Genomic DNA, 18,062 nt, shown 5'->3' with positions numbered 1-18,062 from the left:
GTATTAATTCCAAACTATCACAGTGGGTATTAATTCCAAACTATCACAGTGCAGGTGCATTTATACGGAGACTTGATTACACACAGGTGGATTGTAGACATACCCCAAGCGATTTACAGCTGTAATCGCAGCAAAAGGTGGCGCTACAAAGTATTAATTTAAGGGGGCTGAATAATTTTGCACGCCCAATTTTTCAGTTTTTGATTTAAAAAAGTTTGAAATATCCAATAAATGTCGTTCCACTTCATGATTGTGTCCCACTTGTTGTTGATTCTTCACAAAAAAATACAGTTTTATATCTTTATGTTTGAAGCCTGAAATGTGGCAAAAGGTCGCAAAGTTCAAGGGGGCCGAATACTTTCGCAAGGCACTGTATATATATCGTTTTTCTTTGTATATATTTCATATATATTTTTTATATTTTAATCTCAATTTCTTATCTACGGACTGAACATACTCTCCTGCAACCCGCCTCACCCAATGTGGTATGGATCTGCTATTTTTTATACTTTAGAACCGGACCCCCCTCAGTAGCTAGCCAGCTAACTAGCTACTAGTTAGTAGTCAGTTAGCCACTGCTAGCGGTCATCCCCGTTAACTCGGACATCTGCCAGCCTCAACTGGTGCAATTATTGCAAGTCTGCACAGCGCGATATCAACGCAGAGCATATCGGACTGCATTTCTCAACCAAATCTTTGGATTCATACCGCAAGCTCTGAACCTTTACTCCGGATCATTGCAGCTAGCCAGCTGCTATCCGAGTGGCTACTCCTGGCTAACGTCTCTGTTCCAAAGCAAGTACCAGTTAGCCTGGAGCTAGCCTCGAGCTAGGCCCATCTCCCGGCTAGCCGAAGAGATCCCATCAGACAATTCCTGGGCTTCAATACTTCTTTTGCCAATTGCCTGGACACTTTGCTGCCGACACAGAGCCCCGCCAATCCATCACGACTGGTCTGCCGACGTAACCGTCCTAGGGGGTTTCAACAGGCTCACTTGTCTGCTAGCCCCGGCCCGCTAGCTGTCTGAATCGCCATGTCTCCAGCCCGCCTAGCTACCCACTGGTCCCTATGATCACTCGGTTACACATGCCTCTCCCAAATGTCAATATGCCTTGTCCATTGCTGTTTTCGTTAGTGATTTTTGTCTTATTTCACTGTAGAGCCTCCAGCCCTGTTCAATATGCCTTAGCTAACCCTTTTGTTCCACCCCCCACACATGCAGTGACCGCACCTGGCTTAAATGGTGCCTCTACAGACAAAACCTCTCTCATCGTTACTCCATGCCTAGGCTTACCTCCACTGTACTCACATCCTACCATACCGTTGTCTGTACATGATGCCTTGAATCTATTCTTCCACGCCCAGAAACCTGCTCCTTTTACTCTCTGTTCCAAACGCACAAGACAACCAGTTATTTTAGTAGCCTTTAGCCGTACTCTTATCCTACTCCCCCTCTGTTCCTCTGGCAATGTAGAGGTGAATCCAGGCCCTACAGTGCCTAGCTCCACTCCTATTCCCCAGGCGCTCTCTTTTGACGACTTCTGTAACCGTAATAGCCTTGGGTTCATGCATGTTAACATTAGAAGCCTCCTCCCTAAGTTTGTTCTATTCACTGCTTTAGCACACTCTGCCAACCCGGATGTTCTAGCTGTGTCTGAATCCTGGCTTAGGAAGACTACCAAAAATTCTGAAATTTTAATTCCAAACTACAACATTTTCAGACAAGATAGAACAGCCAAAGGGGCGGTGTTGCAATCTACTGCAAAGATAGCCTGCAGAGTTCTGTCCTACTATCCAGGTCTGTACCCAAACAATTTGAACTTCTACTTTTAAAAATTCACCTCTCTAAAAACAAGTCTCTCACCGTTGCAGCCTGCTATAGACCACCCTCTGCCCCCAGCTATGCTCTGGACACCATATGTGAACTGATTGCCCCCCATCTATCTTCAGAGCTTGTGCTGCTAGGCGACCTAAACTGGAACATGCTTTAACACCCCAGCCATCCTACAATCTAAACTTGATGCCCTCAATCTCACACAAATTATCAATGAACCTACCAGGTACCTCCCCAAAGCCTTAAACACGGGCACCCTCATAGATATCATCCTAACCAACTTGCCCTCTAAATACACCTCTGCTGTCTTCAACCAAGATCTCAGCGATCACTGCCTCATTGCCTGCATCCATAATGGGTCAGCGGTCAAACGACCTCCACTCATCACTGTAAAACGCTCCCTGAAACACTTCAGCGAGCAGGCCTTTCTAATCGACCTGGCCGGGGTATTCTGGAAGGATATTGATCTCATCCCGTCAGTAGAGGATGCCTGGATATTGTTTTTAAATGCCTTCCTAACCATCTTAAATAAACATGCCCCATTCAAGAAATTTAGAACCAGGAACAGATATATCCCTTGGTTCTCCCCAGACCTGACTGCCCTTAACCAACACAAATACATCCTATGGCGTTCTGCATTAGCATCGAACAGCCCCCGTGAAATGCAGCTGTTCAGGGAAACTAGAAACAATTATACACAGTTAGTAAAGCCAAGGCTAGCTTTTTCAAGCAGAAATTTGCTTCCTGCAACACTAACTCAAAAAAGTTCTTGGACACTGTAAAGTCCATGGAGAATAAGAACACCTCCTCCCAGCTGCCCACTGCACTGAAGATAGGAAACACTGTCACCACTGATAAATCCACCATAATTGAGAATTTCAATAAGTATTTTTCTACGGCTGGCCATGCTTTCCACCTGGCTACTCCTACCCCGGTCAACAGCACTGCACCCCCCACAGCAACTCGCCCAAGCCTTCCCCATTTCTCCTTCTCCCAAATCCGTTCAGCTGATGTTCTGAAAGAGCTGCAAAATCTGGACCCCTACAAATCAGCCGGGCTAGACAATCTGGACCCTTTCTTTCTAAAATTATCTGCCGAAATTGTTGCCACCCCTATTACTAGCCTGTTCAACCTCTCTTTCGTGTCGTCTGAGATTCCCAAAGATTGGAAAGCAGCTGCGGTCATCCCCCTCTTCAAAGGGGGGGGACCCAAACTGCTACAGACCCAATCTATCCTACATGCCTTTCTAAGGTCTTTGAAAGCCAAGTCAACAAACAGATTACCGACCATTTCGAATCTCACCATACCTTCTCTGCTATGCAATCCGGTTTCAGAGCTGGTCATGGGTGCACCTCAGCCACGCTCAAGGTCCTAAACAATATCTTAACCGCCATCGATAAGAAACATTACTGTGCAGCCGTTTTCATTGATCTGGCCAAGGCTTTCGACTCTGTCAATCACCACATCCTCATCGGCAGACTCGACAGCCTTGGTTTCTCAAATGATTACCTCGCCTGGTTCACCAACTACTTCTCTGATAGAGTTCAGTGTGTCAAATCGGAGGGTCTGCTGTCCGGACCTCTGGCAGTCTCTATGGGGGTGCCACAGGGTTCAATTCTTGGACCGACTCTCTTATCTGTATACATCAATGAGGTCGCTCTTGCTGCTGGTGAGTCTCTGATCCACCTCTACGCAGACGACACCATTCTGTATACTTCTGGCCCTTCTTTGGACACTGTGTTAACAACCCTCCAGGCAAGCTTCAATGCCATACAACTCTCCTTCTGTGGCCTCCAATTGCTCTTCAACCGATCGCTGCCTGCACCTGCCCGCCTGTCCAACATCACTACTCTGGATGGCTCTGACTTAGAATACGTGGACAACTATAAATACCTAGGTGTCTGGTTAGACTGTAAACTCTCCTTCCAGACCCACATCAAACATCTCCAACCCAAAGTTAAATCTAGAATTGGCTTCCTATTTTGCAACAAAGCATCCTTCACTCATGCTGCCAAACACACCCTTGTAAAACTGACCATCCTACCAATTCTTCACTTCGGCATGTCCTTTACAAAATAGCCTCCAATACCCTACTCAACAAATTGGATGCAGTCTATCACAGTGCCATCCGTTTTGTCACCAAAGCCCCATATACTACCCACCATTGCGACCTGTACACTCTCGTTGGCTGGCCCTCGCTTCATACTCGTCGCCAAACCCACTGGCTCCATGTCATCTACAAGACTCTGCTAGGTAAAGTCCCCCCTTATCTCAGCTCGCTGGTCACCATAGCATCTCCCACCTGTAGCACACGCTCCAGCAGGTATATCTCTTTAGTCACCCCCAAAACCAATGCTGCCAATGACTGGAACGAACAACAAAAATCTCTGAAACTGGAAACACTTATCTCCCTCATTAGCTTTAAGCACCAACTGTCAGAGCAGCTCACAGATTACTGCACCTGTACATAGCCCACCTAAATTTAGCCCAACTACCTCTTTCCCTAATGTATTTATTTATTATGCTCCTTTGCACCCCATTATTTTTATTTCTACTTTGCACATTCTTCCACTGCAAATCTACCATTCCAGTGTTTTACTTGCTATATTGTATTTACTTTGCCACCATGGCCTTTTTTTGCCTTTACCTCCCTTATCTCACCTCATTTGCTCACAACATATATATTGTTTATACTGTATTATTGACTGTATGTTGGTTTTACTCCATGTGTAACTCTGTGTCGTTGTATGTGTCAAACTGCTTTGCTTTATCTTGGCCAGGTCGCAATTGTAAATGAGAACTTGTTCTCAACTTGCCTATCTGGTTAAATAAAGGTGAAATATATATAGGACGGCTCAGAATGACTGGAATAGAGTAAATGGAATGGTATTGATACCATTCCATTCACTCCATTCCAGCCATTATACTCCATTATAGACGTTATTATGAGCTGTCCTCACCTCAGCAGCTCTACTGAATTTTGTATTTTATTTAACCTTTATTTAACTAGGCAAGTCAGCTAAGAACAAATTCTTATTTACAATGTTGGCCTATCCCACCCAAACCCTAACCCGGACGATGCTGGGCCAATCACGGCCGGTGGTGTACAGCCTGGAATCAAACCAGGGTCTGTAGTGATGCCTCTCGGACTGAGATACAGTGGCTTAGACCGCTGTGCCACTCAGGAGCCCAATCCGGATTATAGATTGGTCCCCAGATTAAAAAGAAGTGGATAGGTGTAAGAAATATTATGATTCCTTTCAAACCTGTGGATTAGGGTTGGAATGAGAAGTCGGAAGTAGATTTAGGGCAAATAGCTCAGAATAAAACTAGAACCATCACTGACAGGCAGAACTAGCCGATTGGTGAAAACATCCAACTAATCTTTACAGATGTGTAGTATCAAATATTTCTAAAATCGTTTTAAAATATAGTATATTGTAGGGAAATAATTATTGGAACTATATTTTACAATAAGACCAACTTCATAAAAATGTATACCACCATAGATACAAATTTACCACGGTTCAAAATATAGGATGACATGACATTCAAGTATACATGTTTGAGGACCTTGAAAAACAAAACAAGATGGCGGATTTTCTGAAAAAGGGTTCGGAGCTGCAAACCACAGCTAAATCAGTTAAAAATAAATCTACAAATAAATAAATACTGTAATTAGTTAGGTTGGCAAACGAACCACTGTCAAACATTTAAATAGTATTTGTTTGTTTTGAATAATTTTGTATTTTCTCCTGTTGCTGTATAACGACCGTATTGGTAACTTTGGAAGGTAAGAGCGCTATGCTAGGCTAATCAACTTGGCTCGCTAGCATTAGCTAACCATTACATCAACAAAATGCACGGAACTGTATACAAATTGTTTGAATAACACATATATCGCAGAATCTGCTGCATATGTTGTTTTTGGTTCTGATATGTAATTCGCTTGCAAACTATCGGGTAAAAACTCAGACCGGGTAGGTAATTTAGGTTGGAACTGTCTCGTAGCTAGCTATGCTAACTAGCCTGCATGCCTATAAGTTGTTATTACATTTCGATGACTACCGTTCGCTCTCTTTGAGTTTTAAAGAAGAAGCCTAACGTAGCTTTATAGGCTGTGGATCCTATGTAATCAATCAATTGGCTAATTGTTTGGATTCAAATACCAGGCTTGAGCTTCTTCTCATCTCATTTTATTTTATCTCCTGGACCGAAGGCTCGTTCAAAGATTAAGAATTGACAGCAATTTTCCTCCACTACACACAAAGAGTTTTGAACTGATGAGAACAATCCTGCACTGTAAAAAAAAGATTGCTGTTGTTTTTACAGTAACTTAATGGCAGACAGTCACCTGTAAGTTACTGTAAACAAATAGTACAGTATGTTACCCTAAATTCCAAATAAACTTTGGTTTAACAGTACAGTAAATTCCAAATAAACATTGGTTTAACAGTACAGCACTGTTTCTTTGGAATTTACTGTAACATACTGTACTTTTTAACATTAATTTACAGGTAACTGGCTACCAGTAAGTTACCATTAAAAAAACAGTATTATTCTACAGTGTGTGGAAGGAGCTCAGTCTACGGAAAACATGCAGACGAGGTGGTAGGAAAATGATCAGCAAATTGAACTGTGAGCAGTACAACATGGACACCGGGGTCCAAGATCGCTTGCCAGTTCTGCAGGCTGACCCTCAGGCAATTGGCGTGACCCCCTCCAAGCCAATCCTGTTTATAATTTACATGCTCACTCTCGGCCAAATCGTCAGAGATTATAACATTGACTTCCACGCTTTCGATAACCAAACCAGACACCATCTCTGCCCAAGCTAAACTCAGCAGCTGCCTAGAGGACATCAGGGCATGGATGAAAGGTAACTTTCTCCAATTGAACAGTAGCAAGACTGAGGCTTTGCTTATTGGGACACCCAAACAGTTTACCAGTGCTGCAAACATCTGCCCTACAATCACTGGCCAGGCCATCCACGTGTCCTCTGTCATCTCCAAGCTAGAAGTTAAGTGTCATTCTTCGATGTCTACATAAAACAAATATGTAAAACACTATTTTTCCATCTTACACTGAACACAAACATTTTCTAAGATTTTACTGAGTTACAGTCCATATAAAGAAATTAGGCCCTAATCTATGTATTTCACATGACTGCCTCTGTTGGTCACATATACCATAAAAAGGTAGGGGCTTGGATCAGGAAACCTGTCAGTATCTGATGTGACCACCATTTTCATCATGCTGCGCGACACATCTCCTTCATAGAGTTGATCAGGCTGTTGATTGTGGCCTGTGGAAAGTTGTCCCACTCCTCTTCAATGGCTGTGCAAAGTTTCTGGATATTGGCGGGAACTGGAACACCCTGTTTTACACATCGATCCAAAGCATCTCAAACATGCTCAATGAGTGACATATCAGGTGAGTATGCAGGCCAGGTGGTGGATGAATGGCACAACAATGGGCCTCAGGATCTCATCACTGAATTCAAATTGCCATTGATATAATGCAATTGTGTTTGTTGCTTATGCCTGCCTATACCATAACCCCACCGCCACCATGGAGCACTCTGTTCACCATGTTGACATCAGTAAACCGCTGGTCTCCACAACGCCATACGTATGTCATCTGCCCGGTACAGTTGAATCTGGGATTCATCTGTGAAGAGTACACTTCTCCAGCGTGCCAGTGGCCATCGTTGGTGAGCATTTGCCCTCTGATGTTGGTTACGATGCTGAACTGCAATTAGGTCAAGACCCTGGTGAGGACGACGAGCACGCAGATGAGCTTCCCTCAGACGGTTTGTGCAGAAATTCTTTTGGTTGTGCAAACCCGCAGTTTTATCAGCTATCTTGGTGGCTGGTCTCACACGATCCTGCAAGTGAAGAAGCCGGATGTGGAGGTCCTGGGCTGGTATGGTTACATGTGGTTGTGAGGCCGGTTGGACATACTGCCACATTTTATAAAGCGATGTTGGTAGAGAAATGAACATTCAATTCACTAGCAACAGCTCTGGCTGACATTCCTGCAGTCAGCATGCCAATTGCACGCTCCCTCAACTTGAGACATCTGTGGTATTGTGTTGTGTGACAAAACAGCACATTTTAAAGTGGCCTTTTGTTGTCCCCAGCACAAGGTGCACCTGTGTAATGATCATGCTGTTTAATCAGCTCTTGTTATGCCACACCTGTCAGGTGCATGGATTATCTTGGCAAAGGAGAAATGCTCACTAACAGGAATGTAAACAAAATCTCTCAAAATTTGAGAGAAATATGCTTTTTGCCTATGGAACATTTCTGCAATCTTTTATTTCAGCTCATGAAACATGGGACCAACACTTTACATGTTGCATTTATATTTTTTGGTCATTTATATTTTTTGGTCATACCCTCACTCTCCCAGCCAGATGCAGATAACCTAATCCATGCCTTCATCTTCTCTCGGATCGACTACGGCAATGTGTTGTTTGGGAGCCTCCCAGCTAAATCACCCCAGAGGCTCCAACTAATCCAGAACAGTGCTGCTAGGGACCTGACCAGGACCAAGAAGTCAGATCCCATCACCCCGATCCTGGCCCAACTCCACTGGCTACCGGTCAACTACAGGATTGACTTCAAAATCCTCATCCTTGGATTTAAACCCTTAAATGGATTGAGGTGCACCCACTTCAGTGACTTCATCTCAATCAGCGAACTCCCTGCTGCATCAAGTCTCCAAGAAACGTCTCTGAACTATGGGGGACCGAGCCTTCTGCTCCCTTGCCCCTCGCCTATGGAATGCTCTCCCTGACCATCTGAGAGCTGCTCCGTCACGCTGAACTTTTAAAACGGGACTTAAAACCCACTACTACAGACTTTCATAGTCCTAGACCCAATGTAAAATGTATTTCGCACCTCGCCCACTATTGCTATTTTACCTCCATTGATTCTAAATGTATGTTATTTTTATTGTATATAATGTTTTACTTTTTTCCTCAGTTGAGCTTTGAGATAACTCTACTGAAAAGCAGTTTTACAAGTTAAATGTATTCTTATTATTATGTAAAGTTGAAGACGCATGCAAAGCTTTTGCTCATTCTGACAGAATGAGGGAACATAAGCTGACTGGCAGCTAGTATATTTGTGCTGCCTTCAATGAGAGGTGAAATGTGTGTTTTAATGACGTTACAGTAGAGTGGGAAAGCTGGTGGTCAGTCATCTGATCTGTAATATCTCTAATCATGAGGTTTTTATGTTTTTATTTATGCAATCTTGCGTTCACCATCCATTCATGAATTTCCAGAAGCCTAACATTAGATACAGTGACAGCCTGGGATATAGCCTGGATTCAGAGGCATGCTTTGTGTTCAAAACAAGATGAGTCATTTTAAATTAATCAGAATGTTTGTTTTTATAAGATGCAGCTGGAAGTGAGTTATAACATGGCCATTAGAACCCAAAACAAGATGAGTCGTTTTAAATGAATCAGAATGTTTGTTTTCTAAGATGCAGCTGGAAGTGAGTTATAACATGGCCATTAGAACCCAAAACAAGATGAGTCGTTTTAAATGAATCAGAATGTTTGTTTTCTAAGATGCAGCTGAAAGTGAGTTATAACATGGCCATTAGAACCCAAAACAAGATGAGTCGTTTTAAATGAATCAGAATGTTTGTTTTCTAAGATGCAGCTGAAAGTGAGTTATAACATGGTCATTAGAACCCAAAACAAGATGAGTCGTTTTAAATGAATCAGAATCATGTTTGTTTTCTAAGATGCAGCTGGAAGTGAGTTATAACATGGTCATTAGAACCCAAAACATAGGAAAAATAGTTTTCTTTCAGCTTGACGTCCCTCATTCACCTCCCAACTATCCCTCTATCCCACAGCCACCATGGCGGAGGAGCGGAGGCCGAAGCAGTGCACTGTGGTTCTGCCCACTGAGTCCATGAAGGCCATGGCAGAGTCCATAGGGGTGGGGCAGCTACAGGAAGAGAGCTGTGCCGCCCTGAGCGAGGAGGTCAGCTACAGAATAAAGGAGATCGCCCAGGTAAGAGCAGGGCCGAGTTCAGTAGGGCTCACCGTAGCAAAGTGATTTGGGTGGGTGGGGCAGCTACAGGAAGAGAGCTGTGCCGCCCTGAGCGAGGAGGTCAGCTACAGAATAAAGGAGATCGCCCAGGTAAGAGCAGGGCCGAGTTCAGTAGGGCTCACCGTAGCAAAGTGATTTGGGTGGGTGGGGCAGCTACAGGAAGAGAGCTGTGCCGCCCTGAGCGAGGAGGTCAGCTACAGAATAAAGGAGATCGCCCAGGTAAGAGCAGGGCCGAGTTCAGTAGGGCTCACCGTAGCAAAGTGATTTGGGTGGGTGGGGCAGCTACAGGAAGAGAGCTGTGCCGCCCTGAGCGAGGAGGTCAGCTACAGAATAAAGGAGATCGCCCAGGTAAGAGCAGGGCCGAGTTCAGTAGGGCTCACCGTAGCAAAGTGATTTGCGGAAAATGAGAATCTGTTCTTTTTGGATGACTCACGCTGACATGTTGCACCTCAGTTCATATCAATACCAATGTACACAGGGTAATTATGTTATGAAATGTGATCCTTTTCTGTTTCCCTCCCTTTGTCTTCCAGGACGCGTTGAAGTTTATGCACCACGGAAAGAGACGTAAACTGACGACAAGCGACATAGATCATGCTCTTAAACTGAAGAATGTAGAGGTGAGGGGGACTATACTACGCCATCATGGAGAAATGGTTCTTTCTTTGGAGAACTTTTCACAGGACCTCAATGAAATATATAGGCTATATTGAAAGCAACATTTTAGATGTTATTTACATAAACAGACTTGATTAAAAATGTCAGTAGTGCAATTACTAAGTGCAATTACTAATCTTCAGATAAATGATTAAAGCCACTGTACAAATTAAACTTAACCTGTTTTGGGTTGCTAGTGTTACAGAATGTATTGATATCAGTCAATTGGTGGCATACTTATTGATGGCAGTCACTACACATGACTTGTACATTTCAAGTCACTGCACATATACATGCACCATTTCAGTTTCAGTGTGTATCTATGCGAACAGTATTAGTCATCCCAGTGCTCGGTTTCATAGAGGCCTCTCCTCCACAGCCTCTGTATGGGTTCCAGTCGCAGGAGTTCATCCCGTTCCGCTTTGCCAGCGGAGGAGGGAGGGAGCTTCACTTCTACGAGGAGAAGGAGGTGGACCTCAGTGACATCATCAACACACCCCTCCCTAGAGTCCCACTTGACGTTTCACTCAAAGGTATAATTCTATTTTGTTTTGTAAAAATGTTGTATTGATTTGACAAAAACATATACCTCCACACAGAATGATACTGACGCATTCAAACATTTCAAAGGTATAGACCTACTTATATTGATGTTGATTGTATTTTATTAGATCCACTTCTATTGTTATCCATATGTCATATGATGGTATTATCTTTAAACACGTGTTTGGGTTTGTTGGTTATACAAGCTCTGGTTGTACCTCTCTTGTTTTCTGTTCCTCAGCTCACTGGTTAAGTATTGAAGGTGTCCAGCCTGCTATACCAGAAAACCCACCACCAGGTGAGATGTCTGTCTGTCTGTCTGTTTCCATCCTTCTCTATCATCTACTTGAGTAAAGCAGCATTCTTCTCTAAACAACCACATTTCCATCATGTGTATATTTTCACTGTGTATATACAATCTGTCTTCTTTCCCCTTCTCTTTTCCCCAGCCCCCAAAGAGCAGCAGAAGGCTGAGTCTACAGAGCCCCTGAAGGTGGTCAAGCCTGGTCAGGAGGAGGAGGGCTCCATCCAGAAGGGCCAGGGAGCTATATCTGCAGAGGCTAAAGGTCAGGAGCTTCTGATGTGTCTGTACGCCATCTTAAAATTGTATGTGACACATAACATGTCAAACCGAACCATACTGTGTTGGCTCTGATATTTTCTTTTCACATTGTCCTTTCCAGCACGGTTCAAGCCGCTATGGTAGATGTGTAACTAAGCCAGTGAAGTGCAGCTTGGCTCAGCACGGCAGTGTGAAAAGGATACTAGAAAAGCGATTCTTATTTAATCAATGTTTGTGGTCCCTCTGGTTTGGTCCCTCCCAGGTAAGAAGGAGGGTCTGATGAGGATGAAGCCCCGCAGTACTCACGAGCTCTCAGTGGAACAGCAGCTCTACTACAAGGAGATCACGGAGGCCTGCGTCGGGTCCTGTGAGGCCAAGAGAGCTGTGAGTTTTGTGTCTTGAGTCAACCAGGTTTCTGGCTAAAATGTCCTGGTCCTGGGTAGAGTTCATGATGCTGTTGACCTTAACAAGGGCCCAGGACCAGTGGAAACAAACTAGCCCCATAACATCAGAGATGTCAGATGACATGAAAAGAGAGCTCTTTGTCCAAGCACACCAGTGGGTTTGGCGTCGAAAGAAGAATGTGATTTTGCAATGGCCATCTCCAGACTTGAACCCCATTGAAAAGCTGTGGTTTGAATTAAAGAGAGCAGTCCACAGATTATGTATGGGGGGGGGGATGGTCTAAATTCTGTAATCTCATAAAACGTGGTAGAAACAGGCATAGTGCCCTTATCCTCCTAAGGGGAGGGTGTATTGAAAACAGGTGCCATCATTTGGACCCCTACCTTTTTGATAGAAAATACGTTTTATTTGTTAAACAAAATATCTTTATTTGAGCAATTGTATTAATATAAATGATAAATCATTTTCACTTCATTTTTTTGCATACAATATAGCTAATTATGAATATTATTTTATACAGTATTTTTTTGCTCATTTTTATCAAGGGTGCCAATCATTTGGGTCATGACTGTATTTCTGTGTATATGGTTTTCTTATTGTTGCCACGTTATAATGCCATCTCTCTGACCCAGTATGTCTCTCTTGTCTTCTTCAGGAGGCTCTACAGAGTATTGCTACAGACCCTGGGCTCTACCAGATGCTCCCCAGATTCAGCACGTTTATCTCTGAGGGGGTGAGCTTCTCTTCCTTCCTGTCAATCTCTAGTCTCTACTCTGTCAATCTCTAATCTCTACACTATTTCTCAATTGTCGAAACGAATCTTCACTTTCTTCATCCTCATCTAATTCACTGCACTGATCTGAAAGAACTGACCAGGTGAACGCTAGCCTAATGATGAGCTTACACCTATATTGTTTTCACCTGTCCAATCATTTCCAATCATTGCAGCTGAGGGAAAGGAGATGAGGAGAAGACATTTTCAAGTTATTTAGATAGATCCTAAGTGTTTCAGTGCAGTAGTGATCATGGCCCTGTGACCTTTAGCTTGTTCTTCTCTCTTACGTCCTCCTCTCCTCCTGTAGGTCCGTGAGAACGTGGTGCAGAACAACCTGGCCCTGTGACCTTTAGCTTGTTCTTCTCTCTTACGTCCTCCTCTCCTCCTGTAGGTCCGTGAGAACGTGGTGCAGAACAACCTGGCCCTGTGACCAACCTGGTCCCGTGGTGCAGAACAACCTGGCCCTGTGACCTTTAGCTTGTTCTTCTCTCTTACGTCCTCCTCTCCTCCTGTAGGTCCGTGTGAACGTGGTGCAGAACAACCTGGCCCTGTGACCTTTAGCTTGTTCTTCTCTCTTACGTCCTCCTCTCCTACTGTAGGTCCGTGTGAACGTGGTGCAGAACAACCAGGCCCTGTGACCTTTAGCTTGTTCTTCTCTCTTACGTCCTCCTCTCCTCCTGTAGGTCCGTGTGAACGTGGTGCAGAACAACCTGGCCCTGCTCATCTACCTGATGAGGATGGTCAAGGCCCTCATGGACAACCCCACACTCTACCTAGAGAAATATGTAAGAGTTCTAACACAACTAAATATCTTACACAGTTTACTGAAAAATAAAACTTAACACGACACAGGTCAATATTACACACAGTAAACTGAAAACCAAATGATACTATAATTCTAATAATCTTTATTTGTGGAGCATTTTGACACAGACAGAGCTCAACTCAGTGCTGATCATAACACCTGCCATTTGATGTGTCCCTCTCTTGCTCCTCTCCCTGGTTCCCTGGTGGTGGCCTAGCTGCATGAGTTGATCCCAGCGGTGGTGACGTGTATAGTGAGTAAGCAGCTGTGTTTGCGGCCTGACGTGGACAACCACTGGGCTCTGAGGGACTTCGCTGCCCGTCTGATGGCCCAGAGCTGTAAGACCTTCAGCACCACCACCAACAACATCCAGTCACGCATCACCAAGACCTTCACCAAGGTATGTGGAGATGCATCCGATTGATCAACTTTTACTTGGAAGGAAGTGTGTGTGTTTTTAGTTGAAATCAATAAGATATAATACTGGGATTGAGACAGTAAGCGTTATTATGAGCCATGAACATCTCCTTCCCTTCATCTTTCTCTCAGAGCTGGTTGGATGAGAAGACCCAGTGGACGACACGGTATGGCTGCATCGCTGGACTGTCTGAACTAGGACCTGACGTGAGTACTGCCTTTCTGCCATTTGAAGAAATATTCTCACCCTGGTCTGAGCTGTGGTATAATAGTGTACTCTGTCTCTCACCCTCTCATCTCTTTGTCCCCTCCAGGTGATCAAGACGTTGATCCTGCCCAGGCTCACTGTAGAAGGAGCTCGTATCAAAGCTGTGTCTGAGGGACCTGTGGTCTCCAACATCGATAAGATAGGAGCAGACCACGTCCAAAGCCTTCTACTGGTGAGGAGCCGAACACAGACTGTTATTGTTCTACTTATTATTTTATTTATTTCATCTTTATTTAACCAGGTAGGCTAGTTGAGAACAAGTTCTCATTTGCAACTGCGACCTGGCCAAGATAAAGCATAGCAGTGTGAACAGACAACAACACAGAGTTACACATTGAGTAAACAATAAACAAGTCAATAACACAATAAACAAGTCAATAACATAGTAGAAAAAAAAAATCTATATACATTGTGTGCAAAAGGCATGAGGAGGTAGGCAATAAATGGGTCATAGGAGTGAATAATTACACTGGAGTGATAAATGATCAGATGAACATGTGCAGGTAGAGATACTGGTGTGCAAAAGTAAATAAAATAAAAACAGTATGAGGATGAGGTAGGTAAATTGGGTGGGCTATTTACCGATAAGACTATGTACAGCTGCAGCGATCGGTTAGCTGCTCAGATAGCAGATGTTTAAAGTTAGTGAGGGAGATAAAAGTCTCCAACTTCAGAGATTTTTGCAATTCGTTCCAGTCGCAGGCAGCAGAGAACTGGAAGGAAAGGTGGCCAAATGAGGTTTTGGCTTTAGGGATGATCAGTGAGATACACCTGCTGGAGCGTGTGCTACGGATGGGTGTTGCCATCGTGACCAGTGAACTGAGATAAGGCGGAGCTTTACCTAGCATAGACTTATAGATGACCTGGAGCCAGTGGGTCTGGCGACGAATATGTAGCGAGGGCCAGCCGACTAGAGCATAAAGGTAGCAGTGGTGGGTGGTATAAGGTGCTTCAGTAACAAAACGGATGGCACTGTGATAAACTGCATCCAGTTTGCTGAGTAGAGTATTGGAAGATATTTTGTAGATGACATCGCCGAAGTCGAGGATCGGTAGGATAGTCAGTTTTACTAGGGTAAGTTTGGAGGCGTGAGTGAAGGAGGCTTTGTTGCGAAATAGAAAGCCGACTCTAGATTTAATTTTGGATTGGAGATATTTGATATGAGTCTGGAAGGAGAGTTTGCAGTCTAGCCAGACACCTAGGTACTTATAGATGTCCACATATTCTAGGTCGGAACCATCCAGGGTGGTGATGCTAGTCGGGTGGGCAGCGAATGGTTGAAAAGCATGCATTTGGTTTTACTAGCGTTTAAGAGCAGTTGGAGGCCACGGAAGGAGTGTTGTATGGCATTGAAGCTCGTTTGGAGGTTAGATAGCACAGTGTCCAAAGAAGGGCCAGAAGTATACAGAATGGTGTCGTCTGCACAGAGGTGGATCAGGGAATCGCCCGCAGCAAGAGCAACATCATTGATATATACAGAGAAAAGAGTCGGCCCGAGAATTATTGTTGACTACAATGTTAATATTCCATTGAAGATGCATCTTTATGATAAAACATGTTTGTTTTAAATAGGACCACAGACAACATATCATATTGACCGCTACATACATTTTGGGCTGGTTTCCCAGACACAGATTAAGCCCAGTTCTTGACTAAAAAGCTTCACTGAACATGTCTAAGACTGGCTACACATACCCACCTGGAAGAGAGACATCCTTAACTAATATCCTCTTCTCTCTCAGAAACACTGTGCCAGTGTTATCGCCAAGACTCGTCCCCTGCCTGACAACATGGAGCAGTACCGGGCAGACTATGGTTACCTGGGGCCCACGCTCTGTTCCCACGTGGTTAAGGCCCGGGCCCAGGCAGCACTACAGGCCCAGCAGGTCAACAGAACCACACTTACCATCACACAGGTAGGGCACCTAGATGTGTAAAACCATGTATATGAACTGCCTAAGGTCAGAGTCAATTCCATTTCAGTTCAATGTATATTCCAATTCAAATTTTCCTCATTAAAAAATGATACAAATTTCTGTTAACTTCCAGAATTGAAATGGAATTGACCTCAACGCTGATATGAACTGACAATATCAGCAACTGTAATGATTCAACGTAACGTTACAAAACCCCCATGTGTTGCAGCCTCGGCCCACCCTAACGGTGTCTCAGAGCGGGATAGGAGGGTCGGGGGGGTCCCGTTCCCCCAGCATCATCAAGGTTCCCAGCTCCCTCACCCTCATGTCCACCCGACCAGGCACCCCAACACAGCCATCGCCACCGGCAACCAAGTACATCGTCATGGCAACCAGTGCAGGGGCGTCCTCCACCCAGCAGGTACTGGATGGTAGTCTTGTTGTTTTTTTATCTTGATTTGCAATTATATGAAATCGTAACAAAAACAAACTCTTGTATTCACTCTATGTCCTCCTAGATTCACTAAACATTTAATATACAGTCATTGATATCCTATACATTCCTTTTTTATAGACCTTCAAGTTTCTCTGATAAAAGCCTCTAGATTATCTTAATGCCCTAGTTAAGTGTTGTGATGTGTAATGTAATATTCCCCTCTCCTCCAGGTGATCACCCTGAGTTCCTCCTCGGGCTCCTCAGTAACCAGCACGGTTGCCAGCGCTACCTCCACCCTGCAGCCTCTGGTCAAGCTGGAGTCCAGAGGAGCCGGCGGCCTCGGGGGGTCGCGACCCCTCCAGAAGTACATTGTGGTGTCTCTCCCCACGTCCGCCTCTTCCTCCCTGGAGAGTAAGAGTGGCATGCTCCCCCCCTCCTCTTCCTCCACCTCTCCCATTTCGCTGGAGGCCGGGATGAAGATGGATCGCTCAGACTCTCCCGGGGCCAGCACACAGTCCCCGCACTAAGATACTGTCTGCATCCCAAATGGCACCCTACTCCCTATATAGTGTGCTACTTTTGACCAGGGCTCATAGGGCTCTGTTAAAAAGTAGTCCAGGATCGATTGGGCTCTTGTCAAAAGGAGTGCACTATATGAGGAATAGGGTGCCATTTGCGACGCAGACACTGGCTTGTAATTGGCTTAGGGTGGTCAGACAGCCCTCTGATTGGATGTTGATGGTGATAATGAGAGACACCTCTACCTCTCTGATAGGACAGAGATTAGGTGCCTGAAGAGGGAGGAAGGGATTACTTTTGGGAGCCGGGGTGGAAACTAGCAACTTCTGAGTCTAGAGTAGCAGAAGAATTGTCAGAAAAGGGGGATATTATGCGAAAGTGATTGATAGCGACCAGATGGGATGGCGGGAGGAGTGGATGGATGGGTGCATGCAGTAAAGTGCACAAATCGCATCTCTTTTCTTATTGTACATACATTCACACGTGTCTAAAAGCTGTGTGGGCATTTATAATGGTTCAACCAACATTCTAATTGATTTTATGTTCCTTTTTTACACTATAATAAACCTGATTTTGTAATGATTTTATGGCGATTGCTTCGTATTTTAATTAGTGGAGGTAGCCTGGGTGTCAGTCAGTTTCTGCTCTCTTGTCAATTCCTTATGGATTTTTCTTCCAGACATGACATGTTTGGCTTCACAATGACAGCAGTGGAGTTGGAGCAAGAGAGAGCAAATGGATCTGGGATTAAGCTAAAGTGCAGGAGGATGATTGACAATATGATTAGCAGCTGACAATAGAAATAAAACTTAGTAGCCTAAAGACCTACATTCCTTACATAAACATCC

General features: G+C 44.3%; 1 protein-coding gene across 2 annotated transcripts; it reads left to right on the top strand.

Moving 5' to 3' along the window:
• The first annotated feature begins 5,411 nt into the window (after positions 1 to 5,411).
• taf6 (TAF6 RNA polymerase II, TATA box binding protein (TBP)-associated factor) lies at positions 5,412 to 17,797 on the top strand. Of its 2 annotated transcripts, XM_064930567.1 has the most exons (15): positions 5,412 to 5,627; positions 9,712 to 9,872; positions 10,445 to 10,531; positions 10,948 to 11,101; positions 11,353 to 11,409; positions 11,561 to 11,677; positions 11,936 to 12,057; positions 12,734 to 12,811; positions 13,537 to 13,638; positions 13,876 to 14,058; positions 14,208 to 14,282; positions 14,390 to 14,515; positions 16,086 to 16,259; positions 16,489 to 16,680; positions 16,926 to 17,797. In XM_064930567.1, the coding sequence occupies exons 2-15, from the start codon at positions 9,717 to 9,719 to the stop codon at positions 17,220 to 17,222; spliced, it is 1,920 nt and encodes a 639-aa protein (XP_064786639.1). In that variant the 5' UTR covers positions 5,412 to 5,627; positions 9,712 to 9,716; the 3' UTR covers positions 17,223 to 17,797. The 2 variants fall into 2 exon arrangements, with proteins under 2 accessions (XP_064786639.1, XP_064786638.1); XM_064930566.1 differs by lacking the exons at positions 5,412 to 5,627; positions 9,712 to 9,872 and adding an exon at positions 9,949 to 10,259.
• Positions 17,798 to 18,062: the final 265 nt, after the last annotated feature.

Source organism: Oncorhynchus masou, chromosome 22 (genome assembly GCF_036934945.1).
Source record: "Oncorhynchus masou masou isolate Uvic2021 chromosome 22, UVic_Omas_1.1, whole genome shotgun sequence".
Taxonomy (NCBI): Eukaryota; Metazoa; Chordata; class Actinopteri; order Salmoniformes; family Salmonidae; genus Oncorhynchus; species Oncorhynchus masou.
This window is presented reverse-complemented; position numbering and strand designations above follow the sequence as displayed.